We start from the raw sequence: 23602 nt of genomic DNA on the forward strand, positions 1-23602 counted from the left end.
TCTAGTAGTCTTATTATTGTAAAGACACGTTTAAGAACTCTTGAGTCGTGTTTTTGGGTGTAATCTTTACTGATTGTAATATAAAGGGGGTCCTATCTGACCTCGAGAGTCACAGTGCCTACCATTCTGCTTTAAGTTGAATACATTTCTTCATGAATTTGATTTTCAGAAATAGCAGGTCTTATTAAACATTGTCTAGCAAATGGTAGGTGTTAAATAATTATTTTTGGCCAAAATAGGAGTTAGGCAGAGTAAAGCACATCAAAGATGTGTATTTATATAATTTCCTTGCTGCAATTCTTTTCATAATAGGAAATGTGCTTTGATATAGTAGATTGCAGTCTGTTTTTCTTTGAACAGATAATCATAGACCACTGTCCTTAAATGTGATGAGTTCCACATATAGTTTCCAAACATGATGGGAAAAGTATAATGCATTCCCAACTCTGAAATGAAATTTGATATTTTCGTTTATTACCAATGTAGGTAGAAATTATGTCAATATTATAATAAATATCTGTGACCCTTTCAGTAACCACAGTCTTATCACATGACATTTCACACATTGCAGGTATCTCAGTTTTTCTACCAGCCACTGTATTATGAGTGAATTCATGTAGTGTATATATATTACATCTCATTAAATCTTTCCCTTGGAAGTTTTAGGTAGTGGTTTTCTTTACAACCTTACGTGTTTGTTTATACTTTTGAAAACATTGTTCTGAGGAGGAGGAGTCTGAGGATTCAATCAGATGTGCACTGCTGTCTAGGAGTCCATATATCACAGAGAACTGTTTAGAATGTTGGTTGCTGCTGCCATGTTAGGGTGACTTTCACCCATAAAATAATGATTATTGCTATTTCATAACTGTAATTTTGCTACTGTTATGAATCTTCACGTGGATATTTTTGGAAATAAGAGGTTTGCTAAAGGAGTCATGACCCACATAGCTTAAACAACTTATGTAGCCTTATAATCTTTAATTTGAACCTTTATTAATGTCTTCACGTAATTCAGGGCGGTGGAACTGCTCTCCAAATTTTGTAAGTAAAATGATGTCAGGGCCAGTGAAGGAAAAAATAGGCTGATAGTCTCTCCCAGCTCCAGGCTTCCCTACGCTGTCGGGCCTTGCGTCTTCTGAATGCTGCCTTTCTCGTAAATCTCATCCTTTAACAGCTTCCTGTGTTTCCTGCTTTCTATAATGCTAATCTCTTCCATCACTGATCCATTCCATGTCACCCTTCTGCTCTGCATTCGTGGATTTGTTGAAAGCCTTCTGTGGTCTCTCTCACAGGTTATAATAATTTTTCCTTGCTTGTTTTTATATATTTGGACATAATATTGTACATTTTTGAGTGTACATTATGGTAATTTGATACATGTATAAAATGTCTAATAACCAAATCAAGGTATTAACATTTGTTTTGTTTACATTAATTTTTATGTGTTAGGATTTGATAGTCCGCCACATTGTTAGGAAAAATGAGGCTGGTCTTATTATATTTTACTTAGCATAGTACATCTAAAATATAATTTTAATATGTAGCCATAAAATAACTACTTGTTATTTTTTATTTGTACAAAAATCTTAAAAATCCATTTTATTGTATTTTATCATGTTTTAATTCAAATTATCCCTTTTTTCAACTGTATGACAGCCACATGTGGTGACTATTGCATTGAATAGTCTATATTTAGATGTTAAAAGATTGAAAAGAAGAGATTACGACTGGCAGTGTACAGTCTTCATTTGAGAATAGCAATGGAAAAAAAGCAGGGCTTGACTTTTCAGAATTAAGATACAAGTCAGGACTGCCAGGGCGTCCATTAGTGAAATAGCATGACATGAGTTATTCTTATAATTTACTTTTATATGAGTTTTCCTGAAAGATTTGTATGGGAGGTCTGTAAACAAAACTCGGATGGGAACTAGCTGTCAGCATGGCCCTGTCAGGCGGTGTTTCAGATGTAGTGCTCTTGCAAACTGTTAACAGTTCTGTAGGAGCTTTTGTTCTTACCTTTTGTTTTTTCGAGACAGGGTTTCTCTGTCCTTGGCTATCCTTTCTCTGGCCTTGCCTGTTCTGGATGGACTCTCTTTGTAGACCAGGCTGACCTAAAACTCACAGAGATCCTCCTGCCTCTCTCTCCCAAGTGCTTGGATCGAAGGCTCGCACCTCCACACTGGCCTAGGAACTTTTGTTATTTTAACACCTTGATTTTTAGGGTAGTCTGACAGGGTGAATCTGGCAAAGTATTGTTGTATTTTAAGGTGTTTTCACCATTGTTTTTTATGCTGCATTGAAAATAAGTGTCAATGTAAGTCATATCTTTATTTCAGGAATGTAAGAAATGTAGGAGAAAAGTTCTTAAAATGAATGGATGAAAGAGGGAAATTAGTAGAAATCCTCAGGAGGAAAAGGAATGATCTGCACCTTTTAGGTGTTGATCAGGTAAGAAGGAACAGTTAAATGGCCTGACAAGGTTTACTGAAGAAGTCAGTATAGTGGGCATGAAAAAAAGAAGAGAGCTGGTGGGACCTGAACGGTTAGAACCTTGCAAGTTATGACATGAACTCCAGCTTTTGTGCTCAGTGGCGTGAATTGTTGAAGGCTGAAGAGACTGGATGGGGGCAATTAATTTTATCCTTAAAAGGTGCTTATAACTTTGTAGATGGCAACTTGAGTGGAGACCTTTAGGAAGGACTAGAGGTAGATCAGTGTCTGTATTGGAGGGCAGTGTTCAAGGAAGAGGAAAGAGCAAATAAAAAGGCTTGTGAAGTAGGTCAGAGAGTTACCGGGCTCAACAAAAGAGGGATATGACTTTCCTTCAGTGAAGAAAGGAAAAATCAAGATTTCTGTTAAGTTTGAGTAGAGTTGAGATATAGTTATCTTAATTCTTGTGTTTAAAATTTTTAATCAAGGAGATCACTATCTCTGTATCCATATAATAGACACACAGCTATAAAATGTTCATGCCAAATTATCAAAAATAGATTTCATGTTTCTATATAGGCTGGTGTGTTTAAGATACATATTTAGTCTCCATAGATGAAATTAAGTTGATGTTTCAGATAATAAGACAGTACTGTTTGAAGGTTAACTTTTCCATTGAAAATATTACTAGTTTTGGGCTGGAGAGATGGCTCAGTGGTTAAGAGCACCGCCTGCTCTTCCAAAGGTCCTGAGTTCAATTCCCAGCACCCACATGGTGGCTCACAACCATCTATAATGTAATCTGATGCCCTCTTCTGGCCTGCAGATGTACATGCAGACAGAACACTGTATACATAATAAGTAAATAAATAACTATAAAAAAAAAAGAAAATATTACTAGTTTTAAGTGTATATATACAGATGTTTTATGTTTATAAGCATTTGAATGTGTTTACTGTGGCATATATCATTTAAAATGCCTTTTCCATTTATATATACAAAATGCATTTTATCATATTTAATCCTTTTAGTAGTAATTCAGTAAAATGAGCATTATTATTTTTTATATATCCCAGGTTTCAGCACTAGTTTTCTATGTGAGAATAAGATAATGATAGATACAAGGTACCAGATGTTATATGAGGTTTATTAAATGAGCATGGGGAGAGAAGGAAAAGGGGGAGGGGCACCCCAGAGAGAGACAGAGACAGGAAGAAAGTAAGAAGAAAAAAGAGGGGGAAGACATGTGGATGGTTTGTCCTTTTATATGGCCCTGGGCAGGGTCACAACCCCGTGGCAGATAAACAATTACATCACAAGTAGGTGGACTGAAGCAGAACCCTCACATTATTATCCTCTTTTTCATTGATAAAGAATTGAAAGTGTATGTTATCTAAGATTAAGATACCTGGGTCTTAATAAGCTAGAAATTAACATGTAAGGGGGAAAGTATGTGCGTTGATATTAACCAGCTGTTTCAAAAAAGCCTAAAGATTGGTAATACTGGTTATTAAAGATTGGTAATATTGGTAAAAGAACACCAGCTTGCCACAAGTGTAACAATTACAACACTTGGGAGGCTGAGGCAGGAGGATTGTCATTAGTTCAAGGTCAGCTTGGGCTAGTGTGAGCCCCCCATCAAGGGGAAAACTATAACATAAAAAAGAAAACCATTTGGCAGTAAGTTCCAAAGAGAAGCGTAGATAAGTGAAAAAAACAAAAAAAGAAAACAAAACAAAACCAATCTTTGGCAAGTTCAGGAAAAAGTGTCCCAACCATTTGACACTGTGATACATTTGGTGTCTGCAGAATTTATCATTAAGAACTGCACGAGCATGTGTGCCCACACACACACACACACACACACACACACCAAACACCAAAAATCTTGGTGTTTTAAATAAGCTTACAATTTTGTCTTGGGGTGCATTCATGGTTCTCCTTTGCCACAGGCAGGGGTTACTGGGTCACCCTGTTCTGTGAAAGTGCCTTCAGAGCCAGTTGATGAAAATTAGTTGAGATGTTCCTTCTCCATACACATAGATTTTGGGGTTTGTGTGTGTGTGTGTGTGTGTGTGTGTGTGTGTGTGTGTGTGTGTGTGTGTGTGTGTGTGTGTGTGTGTGTTTGTTTTTCAATATGTTAAAATTAAGACCCAAGTGACCAACGAGCCAGATTCAAGCATTTAAAAGGAAAGTTAGAAAAATAATTGTATTATGCTAATAGACACTAAAATTAGGTTCTTCTAACTCCTTATTTTGATTCATAGGATCATTTGATTTTTTTTTCTATGTAGAATTATTACAAGGGACATTTTTACCATAGGATTGGAATACCATTTTTTTTCTCAGTGTAACTCCTTTAGTAAACAATAGGCTGTGTTCACTGATACATACTAAAATCCCTTAGGTGCATGGTTGGTTACACTTAATCTTTCTGTACATGGGACACTGATACCAACTGGTTTCTATATTGGAAGAACATTTTTTTTTCATTCGCTGGCCTGTGGAGACTTTCTCAGGGTTCTGAACATAGCCAGTGGCCTTCTTGAGCACCTCTGCCTTCATCGCTGTCACCTTGCACAGTGATGGTAATCTATGTATTCTGTGAGAGGGCATGGCTTAGCCACAGTGCAGCTAAATTTAGTCATCCTCAGATTGGACAAATACTTGGCATTATTAATTTTTAATTAAGTTTCATGTTGCTTTACCGCATAAACTGCTCTTCTCCCTGCTTAACCTGTAGATTCTACTCTCAAATATATTCTCATGGCTCTCTCATTTGATCAAGGTGTGGACTGAATAGTATTGAAAGCTAGCACCTTTTTTGTTGTAAAAAGTAAGCTGTCCTCCTAAGACATTCTTTATGAGTAGACTATCTCCCACATATAATCTGTAAAGGCCAGAGACTTACATTTCTCTCTCTACCCACCTTTTCTCTATGGTTACCTCCCCAAGTAACATAAGAACCAGCCATTTAGATTGCTGTTAGTGCTGTGTGTCCCCTCCACACACTCCCACTCCCCCTTTTCTCCTCTTTAGACTTTTGATTCCGGAACACTGCTATACATAGAAGCAGAGATGGAAGGCTGGTGAGATTAAGCTGTCAGTCAAATGCCTGCTGTACGTGAATGAAGACCTGAGTCTAGATCCCTGATACATGTTGGTGCACCTCTAGAACCCCAGTGCTGGGTGACGGGGACATGGTAGAGGAATATTCCTTAGAGCTCACTGGGCAGCTAGCCTAGCCAAATGGATGACTTCCAGGTTCAGTCAGAGACTGCTTAAAAAAAAAAAAAAAGAATAGCAATAAAGGAAAACAGCCTGACACCCCCCTCTGTTAGCACACAGACAGGTGCGGGACCATGTACACACACCACACACAGAAGCAGCAGACATAGGCATTTCTTCAGACTGTGCTGGCGTGTCAGCATCCACTCTCTAGTAGCAGCAGTGCCAGAAACGGCTGGTTTGCAGGGCCCGAAAGCAAAGCAGTCCTGCCATACAAATGCTATAGGTAGTACGTCTCAACAAGGGCTCTTCTTTTTACTTGGTTGATTCTAGTTCTTTTCTGTATGTTTTAGCAGTGCCAGATAGCTTCTCCATAAATTCCTTGTGTGAATAGGATCAGCTTTTGTTGTCTATAATTTAGCCGCCGTGGCTTCATGTTGTTTGAATCTAACTGGAGTTGTTCAACTGTCTTGGTGTTAGTCGTAACAACTTTAGTTTTTGGTGTTTGTGGAAAAGGGGAAGATGCTAGACTTAGATAATTACAGGTCCTTCTGTATATTTGCCGAGATATTTGAGAGCTGGGCAGAATTTAGGTCAGATCTCTGGCAAAGACAAAACAAAATCTAGCTGCCAGTATTCGTGACCAGCTGAACCTGTGACAGTTACCTGGTATAACTGAGACTGCTGAAAAGTGAGACAGGAACCCAAAAAAACAGCCAGAGAAGAGGAATCTCAACTTTTGAGTCTAAATGTATTCTTCCACCTTCACTGGACATGAGGACAAGTATGTGTTCCGTCCAGGCACAAGGCAGCCAGACTGGGAGCCCAGTGGTCTGGTAAGCACGCACAAGTACCAACTTGAGTCTCATCACGTTGCCAACTAGGACAAAAGCTGGCTTTTGGAGAGTAATAGGGCAGAATTCAGAATTTCAGGTCTAACATGTACAATGCCAGCTCAGAATGGAAGTATAAATCTGGAGATTGTTATTGCTTCGAGGGAAAAGACCTGAATAAATGCTAGACTCTAGGTGAACCTATTACAATTATTTGACAAGTATTATATTCAGTGAGGTTTTTTGAAAAAAAATCTTATAATAAATGGAAAATACTAAACACTTTCACCAGATAATTCAATGGTTAGTATTTCCATTTGACTTTTTCCTCACTAGAAAAATCCCTTTGCAGCTGGTCATGGTGGGGCACGCCTGTAATCCCAGCATTCAGAGAGGCAGAGGCAGGCAGATCGCTGTGAGTTTTGAGTCCAGTCTGATCTACAAAGCAGGTCTAGGACAGCCAAAGCTACACAAAGGAACCCTGTCTCAAAAAAATAAAAAAATAAAAATAAAAATAAAAAGCACTGTGCAAGCCTCTTGTCATATGTTGTAGTCTGTGTTGTTGGGCTTTCTACATGACTCTGGTGCTGATGCTGCTTCCCTTTTGATAACCAGAAGAAGCCCCTTTGCTTCTTTCCTCTGTTACAGTTTTTCAAAGATCCTAACCACCTTTTATTTCTCTTACTCCATTCATTGGGGAAGCATTTCTTGAGCATGGATTCTGGGCCTTCTGGGAAGCAGGAAAGGGATGGTTAGTATTCCAGTCTCCTTCCTCTTTCCCCTCCCTTCCTCTTCTGACTCTCTCCTAGTTTTTGTTTTGCTTTTGTTTTTTGAGTATTAGTGCATCATGCACACTAGACAAATGTTCTATGACTGAGCTGTAGTCCAACTCTGTTTAATTTCAGAAAGGATCTTAATAAGGTACCGTGCTGCCCTGAACCCACTGTGCATTATAGGAAGGCCTGAACCTCTGGTGCTGCCTCAGCCTTGTGAGTGGCTGGGATTACACATTGCTAATCCTGGAAAAACTTTTCTGTCTTTACATTTCTGCTCCCTTCAAAACAGGATCATGCTGTGATGTTTAAAAAATCTGATTTAAAGGCTGGCGCAATAGGTTGGCGGATAAAGTGCTTGCTACACAAGCATGAGACTTGTGGAGTTTGCATCTGCAGAACCCACGCAACAGCTAGGCGAGCTTGTTGGCCACCTACAATCCTAACACTTCAGCAGGTCCCTCAGCTGAGCTTTCGGTTCGGCAAAAGACCTCTGATGTATAATAAAATTAAAGGCCCTGCTCCTTAGTTCCCTTTTAGGGGTGTGTGTGTGTGTGTGTGTGTGTGTGTGTGTGTGTGTGTGTGTGTGTGTGTGTGTGTGTGTTTACATATGTGAGCACATCTGTATAGTCATCAATACTTGGAATGGACATAGGGATTGTACAGTCCTAATAGTGCCTTTTAATGGCTATGTGAATTGTCCCATTTCAGCCCCATTCATGTTTTTACTTTCAAGGATTTCAAGGATTTTGGTTTTCACACATTTAGTATCAGTTGCCTTGATTGTTTTGTCTTTTCCTTCATATTTAATTTACAGCTTTGAGAGCCTATACAGTCAGTTACTACATTCCATAATTTTCTTCTGTACTGTCTTGTATTTATGTGTCTTGTTCTTAGAAGATTATTTTTGATAGTATATGTAAGTTCCATATATATTTTCTCTTTAGGGCATATCTTACCTTTAAAAAACACCCTTGGAATGTTTAGTTTTCTTCCTTTGTCTACTCGTAAGTAATGTGATACATTACTTAAGCAAACACACTTTGAGACCATTTGCCTTCTGTGAACATCCCAGAGTGTACTTGAATAAACCTAAGTGATAGAGGTAACCACTCAGTGTAGTCCAGATGCCATCATGTGACTCAGTAAACAAGACACACAACTGGTTTAACGTGGTAGACTATTTTAATCTCTTTTTTTGTGAGTAGATGAAATATTCTAAACGAACTTTAAGAGCTGTAGTTGAGAGACTAGAGAAGTGGCTTAGTGGCTCGGGTGCCTGCTGTGCAGCAATAGGTCTTGGGCTCAGATCTCTATAGTCTGCAGAAATCTGAGTAGAGCAGCACACAACTGTATTTCCACCTGAGAGGTGGAAACAGGAGAACCCCAGGGCTGGCCGGCCAGCAAGTTCAGCCAGTTAGAAAGCTTCAGGTTCAATAAGAAACTACCAAGAAGTAAGGTGGAACCGGATGGTGGTGGCAAATTCCTTTAATCATAGCACTTGGGAGGCAGAGGCAGGTGGATCTCTTGAGTTCAAGGCCAGCCCAGTCTACAGAGTGAGTTTCAGGACAGCCAGGGCCACAGAGAGAATCCCTGTTTGGAAAAATCCAAAAATTAAAAATAAGTAAGATGGAAGCATTAGGGTGGAGTTCAGTGAGAGCATGCTTGAATCCAAAGGCCTGGGTTCTGGGATCAGCCTTTGGAAAATAAATAAGTGGAGAAAAACAGACAAAGGTACTCCACACTAAACTCTGGCCTCTGCATATACAAATGAACACACTCATACTGACAGATATGTACACACACACACATAATAACTATAGCACAGTGCATAATAGACTAGTAGCATAGTTTGTGAAGTATTATATATTGTTACATCATTGTATTATATAACTGGCAGCACCATAGATTTGTTAATTTTAGCGAATATCACTGTGCACATAGTTAGGTCATCAAGCAATAGGAATTTTTCATCTCTAGTATAGACTCATAAGGAGTGGCACTGTTGGGAGGTGTGGCCTTGTTGGAGTAGGTGTGGCTTTGTTGGAGGAAGTGAGTCACTACAGGTGGGATTTGGGGTTTTCAGAAGCTCCAGTCAGGCCCAGTGTCTCACTCTTCCTGCTGCTTGCTGATCCTTCTCCAGCACCATGCTTGCTTGTGTGCTGTCATGTTTCCAACCATGACAATAGTAACTGAACCTCCTAACCTGAAAGCCAGCCCCAGTTAATTGTTTTCTTTTATAAGAGTTGCTGTGAGCTGGGCAATGGTAGTGCACACCTTTAATCCTAGCACTCTGGAAACTGACAGAGGCAGGCAGATCTCTATGAGTTCAAGACCAGCCTGGTCTACAGAATGAGTTGCAGGACAGCCAAAGCTACACAGAGAAACTCTGTCTGGAACCAAAAAAGAGTTGTTGTGGTCATGGTGTCTCTTTGCAGTAATAGAACACTGACTAAGACAATAACATAAATATATTATTAGTATACATTTAAAAAAATCTGTTTCCCATGCCCGTGAGTTTTAACCTGTTTTATTTATTGCTATTCCAACTGTTTTATCTTGTACATTATTAGCTTAATTTACCTTAACTTTTCATTACAAGTTGCCTTAACTTTAAAAATTCTTTTGTCTTGGGCTGTCACGACGGCTCAATGTATAAAGGCACTTGCTGTCAAGCCTGATGATGACCTGGCTTTGATTCCCAGAGCATATGTGGTAGAAGGAGAGCAGTGATTCCTGCAAGTTGTTCTCTGAGCACAGGTGCTTCATGGACATGCATGCTGACATACATCCAAAATAACGACATTTGAAAAAACTTAAAATTAAGTCTTTTTTCCCCCTCCTTTAGGGGGGAAACATGTCATACCAGTTTGTAATATTTTTCTACTTTTTGGCTGTTATCCTTTACTTTGTTTTCTAGCATTACTTCCTAGTGCCAAGACTAAGCTATGACCAGAGAGGGGCTGCCTGAATCTCACACTTTTAACAAGTATCAAAGCAGCTAATAATCAAGATAGTTATCTTGATAGATTTTTTTAAAAAACAAAATTAACAAATAATGGACAAAGAAGCAATAGTTTGAGTGAAGGTCAGGGACTGGGGTACGTGCCTTTATCCCAGTGCTGAGGAGGCTGAGACAAACAGAGCACATGTGTGAGACCAACCTGGACTCCAAATCAGACCCTGCCTAAAAAAAAAAAAGTTTCAATGAAGTCAGGCAGCCCCTTCTATATCGTGGTGTAAACAGAGTGATGGATCAGTGACGCTTGATCAAAGCTTTATCAGCAATTTATTTTTTTCAAGCATGTTCTCTTACCAAATCTATCGTTTCTTTTATTCTATGAACCCAGTTTTTCTCAGTTTGTCAAATTTGCTGAGATTTACAGATCTTGTGTTTACAAACATATATGCTGTCCTATGTGCACCTCCTATTCCTTAGATTGATGTTAGAAATGGCTCCCTTTTGCTCAAGGAAAAGTTTGGTGGACAAAGTAATGAATTTTTGCACTCTATGAAATTATTTTATTTTTCTTAAACTTTATTGAGGATGTTAAATGCAGTATAAAATATAAAACATTTTCAAAAATCATGGTTAGAAATAAAATGAAAATGATTGTAGAGTAGTGTTTAAACCCTTTGTGGCAGTTGCAGCAGTAGAGTGGTCCCTTAGCTTCCTGGTGTGGCTCTTCATGGTAGTATTGTTCTGTTCCCTCCAGGAAGCCTTTCTCCGTGGCCAGATTCTGTTAGGCATAAAGGTCCAGGGAACGTTTAACTTGTTGGTGTCTTTTTGCCGTTCAGAACCACGGCTTACTGTTTTAAAGAGAAATTGCTTTGTAGACTAAAGAATATTGTGGAGTTACATTGTTTTCATACATAAATTGGTAAAGAGAGCACAGAATGATGTTTAAAAAGGGGGACAAAATAAACAATAAGCCCTGAAAGCACACTACGTAATTCTGTTCGCCTATTAATATCCAGAGAGGATTGCTTCCCCTGTAGGGAAGATTTGTCATAGGAGAGGAAACTGACTCTGCTCTGTCTTATAGAAACAGTAGTGAATGAATCCAGTTTGTCACACTCGAATTCCCTTAATGGGGGAACGGGGTATGAACTCTTAACCCATTTTGGGTAGATGGGCTATGCCGTGTACTCACATGAAGATCAGGAGATATCTTTCTGGAGTCTGTTCTTTCCTTTCATCACGTGAGTTCCAGAGTCCAAACTCAGGTAGTGAGCCTGTGTGCAAGCACCCTTCCCCACTGAGCCAGCCATCTCACCACCCCTCACTTTATGTATTCTTTTTTTGTGTTTTGTTTTTATTTATTTTTTAAATTAATTTATTTGCTTTATATCCCCACCACAGTTTCCCACTCTCTCCTCTCCTCCCAGTCCATTTCCCTGTCCTCCCCCCATTCATTCTTCTTCCTTCTCTCTTCGAAAAAAGGGATGCCTCCCATGGATGTCAGCAACGTTGGCATACCAAGTGGCCGTAAGACTAGGCACATCTTCTCCTGAAGCTAGTTGAAGCAGCCCAGTAAGGGGAAAGGGCCCCAAAGGCAACAGTCAGAGACAGCCCCTGCTCCCACTGTTAGGAGTTCCACATGAGGACCAAGCTACACAGCTGTTACATGTGTACAGAGGGCCTAGGTCATTCCTCTGCGGGCTCCTTGGCCGCCTTTGGACCTAGAGTGGCTGACTGTGTAGACTTCCTTGTGTCCTGGATACCTCTGCATCCTACAGTCTTTCCTCCCCCTCTTCTCCAGCACTCCCCAAGCTCCACTCAGGGTTTGCCTGTGAGTCTCCGCATCTGTTCCCATCAGTGGCTGGATGAAGTCTCTCTGATGACCATCATGCTAGGCTCCCATCTCCAAGTGTAGCAGAATATCATGGACACTGCCAGGACTGGACTCCCTTTCCTGCCACTGGTCTCAAGCTGGACCAGTCATTGGTTGGCCATTCCCTCAATTTCTGCTCTGTCGTTACCCCTGCACATCTTGTAGGCAAGACAAATTGTGGACCGGAGGTTTTGTGGCTGAGTTAGTGTTCTAATGTCTCTATTGGAAGTTATACCTAGTTACAGGAGATGGCTAGTTCAGCTTCCATATCCCCGACTGCTAGCAGTCTTAGCTAGGGTCACCCTCATAGATTTCTGGGAATTTCCATTGCCCTATATTTCTAGATCATCCCAGATATCCTCCCCACCCCCATTCCAGTTTTCCAGTTGTCTCTCCCAGTACTCTCTTCTTCCGTCCTCCTAACACCTGATCCCTCCTGTTCCCACCCCCCACTACCACCACTCTGTCCACTCACAACGTCTATTCTGTTTTCCCTTCTCAGTGAGATTCAAACAACCTCCTTTGGGCCCTCCTTGTTACTTACCTTCTTTAGGTTGTGGATTGTAGCACAGTTATCTTTTACTTTTTGGTTAATATCCACTTAAAAGTGAGTTCATACCATATTTGTCTTTCTGGGTCTGGGTTACCTCACTTGGGATGATCCTTTTTTGTTCCATCTATTTGCCTGCACATTTCAAGATTTCCTTGCTTTTAATAGCTGAGTAGTAGTCTACTGTGTAATTGCACCACAGTTTCTTTATCCATTCTTAAGTTGAGGGACATATTGGTTGTTTCCAGATTCTGGCTATTTCGAATAAAGCTGTTATGAACATAGTTGAGCAAATGTCCTTGTTGTATGGTAGAGCATCTTTTCAGGTGTACACCCAGGAGTGGTATAGCTGGGTCTTGAGATAGCGTTATTTCCAATTTTCTGAGAAAGCACCAGATTGATTTCCAAAGTGTCTATACAAGTTTGCACACCCACAAGCAATGGAGGAGCGTTCCCCTTGTTCCACATCCTCACCAGCATGTGCTGTCACTTGAATTTTTTGATCTTAGCCATTCTGACAGGTGTAAGGTGGACTCTCAGAGTCATCTTGATTTGCATTTCCCTGATGACTCAGAATGTTGAATATTTAAAGTGCTTCTCGGCCATTGAAAATCCTCTGTTTAACTCTGCACCCCATTTTTTAAATTGAGTTATTTGGTTTGTTGTCTTATTTCTTGTTCTTTATGTATTTTGGCTATCAGCCCTCTGTCAGATGTGAGATGTGGAGGTTGATGAAGATCTTTTCCCATTTTGTAGACTGCTGTTTTGTCCTTTTGCCTCACAGAAGTTTTTCAGTTTCATGAGGTTCCATTTATTAATTATTGATTTTAGAGCCTGAGCTGTTGGTGGTCTGTTTAGAAAGTTGTCTCTTGTGACAGTGTGTTCAAGGCTATTCCCACTTTTTCTTCTATCAGGTTCAGTTTATCTTGTTTTATGTTGAGGTCTTTGATCCGCATGCATTTGAGTTTTACACAGGAGGGTGGATATGGACCTATCTACATTCTTCTACATGGGGCATCCAGTTAGAGCAGCGCCGTCTATTGAAGATGCTTTCTTTTTTCACTGCATAATTTTGGCTCTTTGTCAAAAATTAAGTGTCCATAGGTGTGCGAATTTACTTCTGAGTCTTCAATTCGATCCCATTGACCAACTAGTCTGTTTTCATGTCTCCACATGCCTGTTATATGTTTTTATATATGGACTTGCTTGTAGACCACGATGGCCTGGAACTCAAAGGGATCTGCCCGCCTCTGCCTCCCCAAGTGCTGGGATTATAGGCGTGTACCACCATACCCAGCCCACTTTATATATTCTTACCAGCAGTCCAGAACACCAGATCAGGAGCTGACATTTCCATTAATGCTTACACTTTGATGCAGACTTTCCTCTAGCTTTTGTTTATTTTCATTGGGAACTTGCCTGACAGTAAACATTCCTAAGATACGTAAAAGCTAATTTTCAGTATTTGGGAAGAAACATTAGCACTTGTTTCTTGCTGTTAAATTTCATTATATAAGCCTGATTGTTATGGGAATTTATTTTGGTTTTTTAATGTTTTAGTTTTGTTGGCATGTTAATTATATATAGTTGGGTTTCACTATGACATTTTATTTATGTATCTAATGCATTTTGGTCATATTCCCCTCCATACCTCTCTCGTTCCCTTCCACACACAATGATCCCCGTCCCTTTCCTAACTACTGAACTGCTTCTCAGTCCATGTCCTTTGTGTGTGTGATCCAAGAGTTTAATTATGGTGGTTTGTGTGAGTGTGGGTGAGGGGTGTACGCAACGCTGAGACATGTCTCCCCGCCACTCCCCCTGCAAGCATTAACTGCCAATAGCTCCTCCTCTGAAAGTTAGTGTCTCCCGAGCCCCTGCAGCTCACTTTTGAGTAATAACGTAAGGGGGAAAGACAGTGTCTTCCTTAACACTTATTTTAACTTTCTGTAAGTTATGGCTTTATGATGTTCCTATTACTTAATCTCCCTGAAGTCATATGAATAGTATTCAATAGACATTTATAGATTATGTGTCAAATCATTTGTGTGAGTGGTGAATGAAACTTGGGTTTTATATGCTAACAAGTGTCAGAGACATCTTGAAAAAAGTTATTTGAGTAGAAAAATTAAAAAGTAAAAGGCATCTCCCAGCATCAAGAGAGTATACTCACGTTTTTTTCCCTAAAGGGAACAACACTTCTAAGAATATAATTAACTTTGCTTTTCACTCTGTACTTTGTTTCCACAGCCTCATGATTTTGATGAATGTCGGTTTGATATCAGTGTGAATGATAGTGTTTGGTATCTTCGTGCTCAGGATCCAGATCACAGACAGCAGTGGATAGATGCCATTGAACAGCACAAGGTAAGATCACTGGCATTTACCTGCTCATGGAAGTCTAAGCAGTATCGTAGGTGATAACTCCTCTAAAGTAATCTTGACATGTTGTCATTCCCAAGGGTGGGAAGAGAAAGACCACTGACCCAAATCATCATGGCCAAATTAATTAAAACCAGCAATTACTTAAAGCAAGCTTTTTTTTTTTTTTTTTTTTTTTAACAAAACTACACAGGCTGCCTTCACCTAAGGTGGGGTTCGAGAGGTCAGCATTGGATGTGAGGAAGACAAGGCTTTTATACTTCAGGGATCAAGGGGAAGGTTCCAGGATGGGGGGTGGGGTGGTTGGCAGGCAAAGTAGGCAGGCTTATAGGAGTAGACCATAAGCATAACAAGTTAGTCCAAATGACCTGAAACCAAGACATGGTTACAAGGTAGTCATAACAACAGGTAGTTATAACAATGTGGTCATAACCTTTTGAAACAAAAGAAGGGTTGCAAGATGATTATAAACAACTTTTTGAAACAAAGTCATGATTGTCATTCCTGGAACCGGCAGTACAGAACCATTTATAGTGAAGGTTACAAGTGGGATATAGCCCAATCCTTGAGAAACAGATTTAATCATAAACAGGAATGAGCCTACTTTCTCTTTACTGTAAGATGGCTTTTAAGCCTAAAATGCAGGCAGGCTGGTTCTTCAGTGTAAAGAATTTTGAAGTATGTTACTGAAAAAATGGAACCTTATTTGGTAGATTAAAACAGACATCTTAGAACATTTTTCCCCAACACATCAGTTGCACTAAGGTATTTATTATAATAAATATTATTTATTGTTAACTGAAACAAAAATATGCCATTTCATAAATTGTACCTTGATTTTATTGTTGTTGCTGTTTTGATGTGGGTTTTTATTTGGTTGGTTTTGCTTTGTTTTGTTTTTTGAGACAGAGTCTCACTATGTAGCCCGGTCCTGTGACTCTCTCTTTGTATACCAGGTAGATCTCTTGAACTCACAGAGCTCTACCTGCCTCTGCCTCCAAGTGCTGTGGCTAAAGGAGTGAGTACACCGTCTCACCACCTCATTTTTTTGTTGTTGTCTAGGATCTGCTTTATAAAGAGTATTTTTAAAATTATCTTAAGAATCATTCATTTGTAAGATCCTAATGCTTAAAAATGGCAGTGTTAATTTCTGTAGTTTTTATAATCAGTTGAGCAGATTCATAATACAGCCATTTAAAAATCATTTGATGTTGGTAGCTATACCCATCTCATAGGAAGCATCTAGAAACTGATACTACTTTAAACCATGTTCTTATAAGCTAAAGGTAGTCTTTGACTGTTGCATAACTGCTAAGTATGTTTCTAAGGAAATGTGCCAGCAGTCTGCCTTATCAGTACTCCAGTGCTATGGCAGAACAGAGGTAAAGCTCTGTAGTCATACTGTCTTTACGTGACTTAAGAGAACCTGTGCCTGTGTGCATACTTATCTGTACCTGCTTACGTGAGTATCACACATCTAGAGTTGAAACACCTGCTTTATTTTTTAACAGGCACAAAACACATAGGCAGCACAAAACAGGAAAAACCAGTTAGATTTGATATGCCATGAGAACTTTTTTATTTTTTTGAGAACATTCTTCTTGACACCAGTGATTTATTTATTAGCTCTCCTTTTCCATTCTTGGTTTATTTTGAGCTCAGAATATTATGATAAATTTCTTTTTCTCCCTTTTTAGTATTATGTTGGTTTAAAATGTTTTCTACGTCTTAGTTGTCATGGCTATGACTTCATAAGATAGTATATACATGGAAAATTATGCTCATTTTTACTGATTGAAAACAAAATGAGCCAGTAAGTACCAGTTAGTGTGTTAAGTGCTTTGTGTGCTTCATTTTCTCTCCTGCCCTGAAAAGTAAGGAAGTATTATTTTACAAGGAGCTGACAGATTTGTAGTAAAATTAAATGCTTTGTGTACAATGATACTATGATTTAGTTCATTCTACTTTCGTTTTGGGAGGGGTTGTTTTGGTTTTGGCTTTGGCTTTGGCTTTGGGTTTGATTTGTTTTTGTGCTGTTTCCTGGATAGTGTCTCTTTATGTAACCCTGACTGTGCTCACACTCACTCTGTAGACTAGCCTGGCCTTGAACTCAGACATCCGCCTTCTTCTGCCTCCTGAACACTGAGGTTAAAGTCAGGTGCAGTGCCGCCACCACCTGGCTAATTCATTGTTTAGCATTTGATTTTGTATTCTCTTTGCATCAGTTACCATTGGTAAGCTGATTGCTGAAACACAGTTCTCGTAAATTGAATTCTTGATAGTTAGTATATAGTCTGAATCTTCCTAGCCTGTGCATATAAACTAGGGATTGCTCTGCCTGTGTTTGGGTTGCCATAGAAGGCAATATGTTGTATTGACTAGTGTTTTAGTACTACTACAGTCACACGTACACTTGGTCATGCCACTACTATGTACTAGATGCATAACTTTGGTAAGTTTCCTATAAAATGAAATATAATATATGTTACCTCTTTCTCCACCTCCAAATAAAACAAACAGGTAAACAAAGTAACCTACTCAGAATAAACAAACAAAATAACTGATGTGGACTCTGATGATTCTGGCTCATTTAGTTCACAGTTACTTTCTTCAGCTATTACCTGCTTGTGGGATGGGTGGGCAGGCTACCGGGAGTAGTAAACACATCTTTCTGTTCTGAGGTCACTGGAAGATTATATTTTGGTGTTGGCTGGTTGAGTTGGTTGGGTTGGTTCTTGTGGTAGGTTGGTTCTATTAGAAGTTCCACATAGGTTTTATTAATATTTGACATCTGGGAGGATTGAAGGGTTCTGTTGCTTTTCAGGATGTTCTTATACTCATTTTGTAATAAGCTCTATATTAATATATTTCATGCACATATATAGCACATGCCTTCACTCTCATCTCTGACTCTCATTTCTGCATTTATGAACAAGTGTTCTGCATTGTAAGACTTCTTCAGTAATAGAGTGGTAATAGTGATAGCTAATAATTTTGAGGATGAATGTATGCAGATATGGTAATAACTACATCCTATACTTACGCCTCATTTTACTCATAGAGTCAGAGGAGAATAGCATTGTTACCTGGGTAATTGAGGCACAGAGAGATTAGGTAGAGTGCCCAAGGCTAGACACTATGTAGTCTTTCCAACCAGAAAGCATGAACTTTTAGCCTGTAAGTTCTTCTGCCAGTCTACAAATATGTATTTGCATGAAATGTTTTATTCACTTAAATTATGGACTTCTTGAATCATAGTATTCTCATATTTTTAATACATTCTTTGTGTCTACGGTGTTTTGTTTTAGATTACAAGGTCCTTAAGGGCTCAGATATAATTATATTAATTTGTAAGAGTTATCAAGGATTGGGCACATAAAATTTGGCAATCTTTTGAGGTCTCCCTAGCTCTCCCTTTAACTTTAATGCTTGGTGTTAGAATGATTACTAACATCAATACAGTAGGATTCTTAGTCGGTGTCTGCTTCTGTATGCCCTTCCAAAGTAAAGTCATCCTGGAATAACTTGCTCACTGTGAGTAGTCTTTTTAAAAAAAAAATATATTTATTTATTATGTATACAATGTTGTCTGCATGTACAACTCACACCAGAGGAGGACACCAGATCTCATTATAGATGGTTGTGAGCCACCATGTGGTTGCTGGGAATTGAACTCAGGACCTCTGGAAGAGCAGCCAGTGCTCTTAACCTCTGAGCCATCTCTCCAGCCCAAGCAAAGTCTTAAAGAGATGACTTTTATTTATATTTTTCAGTATATTAGACATGCATATTTTAGTGTGATATTGAATAATAAATGCCATGAAATGAAAGTACTCAATTCCAAAGTCATTTTTTAAATCAGATGTGTTTCCAATTTCAGATATAGAAAAGGAAGGCCGTGAAACCAGTAATTTTATTAAGAAGCAGTGTTTAGGCTGTGGGTTTTTTGTTTTGTTTTGGTTTTGTATTTTTGTTTTTGAGTTCGTTAGTATTTTGTACTTCTACTCACAATTTGTGACAACACTAAGTAGATTACTTGCTAAAATGAAGTTTTATTTTATATTTAAATCTCTTGGCATTTTGTCTTCCAAATGAATGGTGTTTAGTCTTTATAAACTAAAAACTATGTGAATGTAAAGTTAAGGTGACTGGTTTTTATTTGGATTAAATGAACATTTTTCTGGCATGAACGTGCCTATATACTTAAGGGCCTCTGGGATCATTTTCTTTGCAGCTAATTTATGGAAGTAGTGTGTAAACCATTTATTAGTGTTATTTTTAGAAATTGTGATACCATCCCTGGTGTTTTCTATATTTATAATTCTTGTGATAACAACTAAACACAATTATAATACTTTAATTTCAACAAATAAAATTTTGTTGAATAAAAATTAAAATAAAATTCTAAAAAATAATTAAAATTCAAAAAATTAATTGGGAGCATTTTATATGAGCAGAGAAAAAGAAGATATTAGGTCAATGGACAGCCAGCTGAAGACACATTGCCTTGACAAGAATTTTTTTTTTTTTTTTTTTTTTTGTCTTATCAGAGAGATTCTTATAAATAAGAATGGAAAGTTTAGAAAGTATGTGAGGCATATCTGTGGCCTTGAGCATAGTCTCCAGTGCCACAAAACAAAGAACAAAAACAAAAAATAATAGCACCACGTGTCAGTGGTGCCTCATTCAGTTCTGGTAGAGCAGTGAGTGTGCAGGTATTAAAAAGACAGTGGCAAGTTGAACATAGATATCTACTTAGGTCAAAAGAATATTTTAAAAAATTTTAAAATACAAATGTTGGTGTGTTCTTTAGGTTATAAGAATAGAGGCCAGTCTATATTCTATAATAAGTGATAAAATTGTCCCGACCCCCAAGGAGTATAGAATGCCATACTTAACAGAGAAAGTCTCAACTGTTAGCAAAACTCTCTTACTCTCCAGCCCTTTGCTCTCAGCTACAACTTAGGTAGGTTAATGTCACCCTCTTCTCTTTCTGTGATAGTTTCTATTAATTTGTAATTCCGTTCTTTCTCCATCTGTTAGTTTGTTTCCTTGGGTTGTCACATCCTTTGCTTCAGTTCATCTTCAGCTTCTGCTGCCCTTCTTGGTAGTGCCCAGTTTAAAAATGAAAAAGAACCTGAGTGCTTTCCCTTACTGTTTAATATAAACTGATCACCCTTGGTCCAATCTCAGTTTATCATATAATTATAATTATTTGTGTTTAAAGTTAGGAATAAGATTAACAGTTATAGTAGTGAGGCCGTCATGCCGAGACCATCTATGGGTGTAGGAATGGATTCTTTTTTCTTTGCCAATTTAAAGAGTAAAAAGGCAGGAAAAGCAAGGCCTCAGCACTCAGCCAAGTTTTATTAAAAGCAGAACTGCACAAAGAGACAGACTCCCCAAGTAGAAAGGATCCAAAGATGGACTCCAAGTTTGTCTGGCAAAGACAAACTTTTACATGTTTGAGGTAGGACGGGTTTTCTTTCTCCCCCAGCACTGGCTAGTTTAAGCTATTGTAGAGGACTGCCTAGCCACACAAAGAAAGGAAGCCAACTTGTTCAGACCCTAGAAGCTCTGGTGGGAGGTTTGAGTCCTGCAGTTCCCTCTGTAAAGAAAAATCCCATCTTTGCCTTGGAGAGGGGGGAGCAACAGGAAGTGAGCCATCATAAGTTTTCGATGAGAAGGACGTTACCTACCTAGAGCTCTTTCTCTGTCTGCTCTCCAGGGACTACTTCTAGTCCCTCATAGTGTAAAGTCCTGAAAATCTTATAATGCTGGATCGTTTATTAGCTTTTAGGTTTTAAAAATGTTTTGTCACATATTTTCCGTGAAAAATGTATGTAACTGGTAGGGGATTTTCAGCTTATTTTTCTACCTTTGTCTGTCTACAGTTTGCTTGTAACATACTTCTTTACATAAGAAACAGGTATGGCCAAAATATTATTTAAGTAACTGTTTCATATTGCTAATATAGAAGACTTTAAATATGAAATTATATGGTATAAGTATATGCCATTTGTACAATACTTTAATGTATTTGAATTTTTAATTGGGAGGGAAGATTTCTGGCAGTCAGTAGAACAGATGGATTCTGCTTTTCTATGGAAAAGTAATGGTGGGTGGCATTGCTTACATGTATTGACAGTAATGGAAACAGTTTGTTAATTTTACTTTATGCATATATTGAACACTGAGAAAAATGTTTCTTTTTTAAAAAAAAAAAATAAAATACAAATGATTCTTTTCCTTCAAGTCTTTTAGTGATAGTCTAAATAGCATTTTATTTATACTGCCTTTATTGCCTGACATATTCTGGGTTTTTTTTAATTGATGATGAATGGTAGCACTGAGGCAGAATAGGTACTAGAATAAATGTGTATGCCCCCCCCCCCAGCTAATATAATTTCATTACAAACAATTCTATTGGTTTTTGGACACATAAAACACATACATAATGGACCAAAGTAAGGCTGGTGCTAGGGTTACTTATATTACCCCTCAGTTCTTAGCCATTTAATTCTTTGGTTGTTTGTAGCCCTACGCCTCTGATATGCTGAGGGACAAAAGGGATAATTAGACACTGAAGTGTGTTGTTTAGATATCTTCAAATATAGGTGTTTCTCCCAATTTACAAACAGATGACACGTCATGGAGCATGTGACCATTATCAGTAAGTACCCGAAAATGTTGACAATAGTTTCTAGTTAATTTCAACTTTTTTTTCATGGATACATAGTTGAAAATCTTCCCCTTATGTTAAATCCGACAAGTGTTTAAATCTGTCCTGCAAATTGTCTTCTTGTGTATATATTACAGGTTCCTGTGCAGTTTTAATTACAAGAGAGGAAAGAAAAGAAAAGAGAACTTTAGTCTTAAAACTTGAACAACTCTTCATTTAAAAACATTTTTATTTTAGATACATTTCCCCATCAAACCATTCTTTATGGGAAACGATTTGGGGAGCTCATAGAACAGAAATACTTTTTGTCACCTATAAAAACATTGAGCTACCAAATCTGTCTAATATAAGTAATTACTTTGTACGTCTGGAATCCTTGGAAGGCTTACAGCTTCTAGGGTTGAGGGTTGGTATAAATGGTAGAATATTATTAATTTTGGCTACTTTTAGCCCCTACAACAGTAACAGTTACCCATCCTCGGCCCCATAGCTATCAGTTGTGCATCTAGTTTGTGGGAGCGAGGCTAAGCATGAAGATGCCTTGTCTATAGTATGGGGGATCTGTTCTGTGATTTTTTTTTTTTTTAATTGCTTTAATCGCAAAGAGATTGGCAGTAGTTTTTTGTACCATAGCTCTACATTAAGGCAAGTCTTTCGCCTTTCTTTTGAAGTGATTTTTAAAGTAATTATATTTATTGTTGTTTTATGTGCATTGGTGTTTACCTGCATGTATGTCTGTATGAGGGTGTTGATCCCCTGGAGCTAGAGTTACAGATAGTTGTGAGCTTCCATGTGGGTGCTGAGAGTTGAACTCAGGTCCCCTGGAAGAGCAGCACATGATCTTAACTGTTGAGCAATTTCTCCAGGCCCTTGAAGTGATTTTCAATTCTATTCACTCACTTTTTGTTTTGTTGTTTTTTTCCCTTTGTAGTGGCCGAATGATAAAAATTAAGAGTTTTTTAAACTGTTGAATATATAAGGAAAATTGGAAAGTGACTCGCAAAGACAAACAACAACAGAGGCATAAAAGAGTTCTATGAAAACTTTACCTTTACACCTCAGCTTCATCCCAGGCACAGAAATGGCTTATGACAATAACACACACACACACACACACACACACACACACACACACACACACATTGTTTAAAAAAAAAGAAAAAAGAAAGGTTTTAAGGGAAGAACATCCAGTTGTCAAGAGTTGCTAGATTTAAATATTCCAGTTTGCAGTAGCAAAAAATAATTGTAATTCATACAAAGAAACAGGAAATGATGCTGTCCCTGAAAAAAATCTGAAGGTTAATCTGGCAGAGAAAAACATTAAAACAACTATCTTAATGATGCTTTACAAACTAAAAGAGAATATTAAGAAAATAGAATTACCAATAGAGAATCTAAAAAGAATCATAAAGATTCTCTATAGCTGAAACATGTAATAAATGGAAAAATTCAGCTGTAGGCATGAAGTAGAATATATGACAGTAAAAATTTATCTGACTAGCAGAAAAGAAAAAGATTGAAAGAAGTGAACAGAGCAGAGGGTATGGGAGTTGGGGCCACTGTCATGCAGACCAACATGCACATTGTGTGCTTGGTAGAGGGATAAAAAACACAAGAATGAAGGTCAGTGAAGGAATGCCATGGCAACAAATAGATGAACTTGCCAGAGAGAGTAAGGGCAAGCAGGCAAAAAGCACCTTCCTTCTTCCATGTCCTCTTATCTGGGCTGGCACCAGAGAGTACTGCCCACATTAGAGCAGCCTTCCTACTTAAGACAATCTAGTCAAGAAAACCTCTCACAGAGGGGCCCAGAGCTTCCGTTTTAGTTGATTTTAGATACAGTCAGTTTACAACCAAAGGTAGTTACCACAATGACTGTGGTTTAT

The 23602-nt window shown here is 38.4% G+C and overlaps 1 protein-coding gene across 1 annotated transcript in view; it reads left to right on the forward strand.

The window, feature by feature from the left end:
- Nucleotides 1-23602, forward strand: part of Cert1 (ceramide transporter 1) — a 99932-nt gene that overhangs the window by 22037 nt on the left and 54293 nt on the right. Inside the window, exon 3 of the mRNA XM_051172379.1 lies at nt 14903-15019. Within this exon, the coding sequence (XP_051028336.1) occupies nt 14903-15019 (117 nt within the window). The remainder of the gene's footprint in view (nt 1-14902; nt 15020-23602) is intronic.

The sequence above is a fragment of the Acomys russatus genome, chromosome 30 (genome assembly GCF_903995435.1).
Source record: "Acomys russatus chromosome 30, mAcoRus1.1, whole genome shotgun sequence".
In the NCBI taxonomy this organism is placed as follows: domain Eukaryota; kingdom Metazoa; phylum Chordata; class Mammalia; order Rodentia; family Muridae; genus Acomys; species Acomys russatus.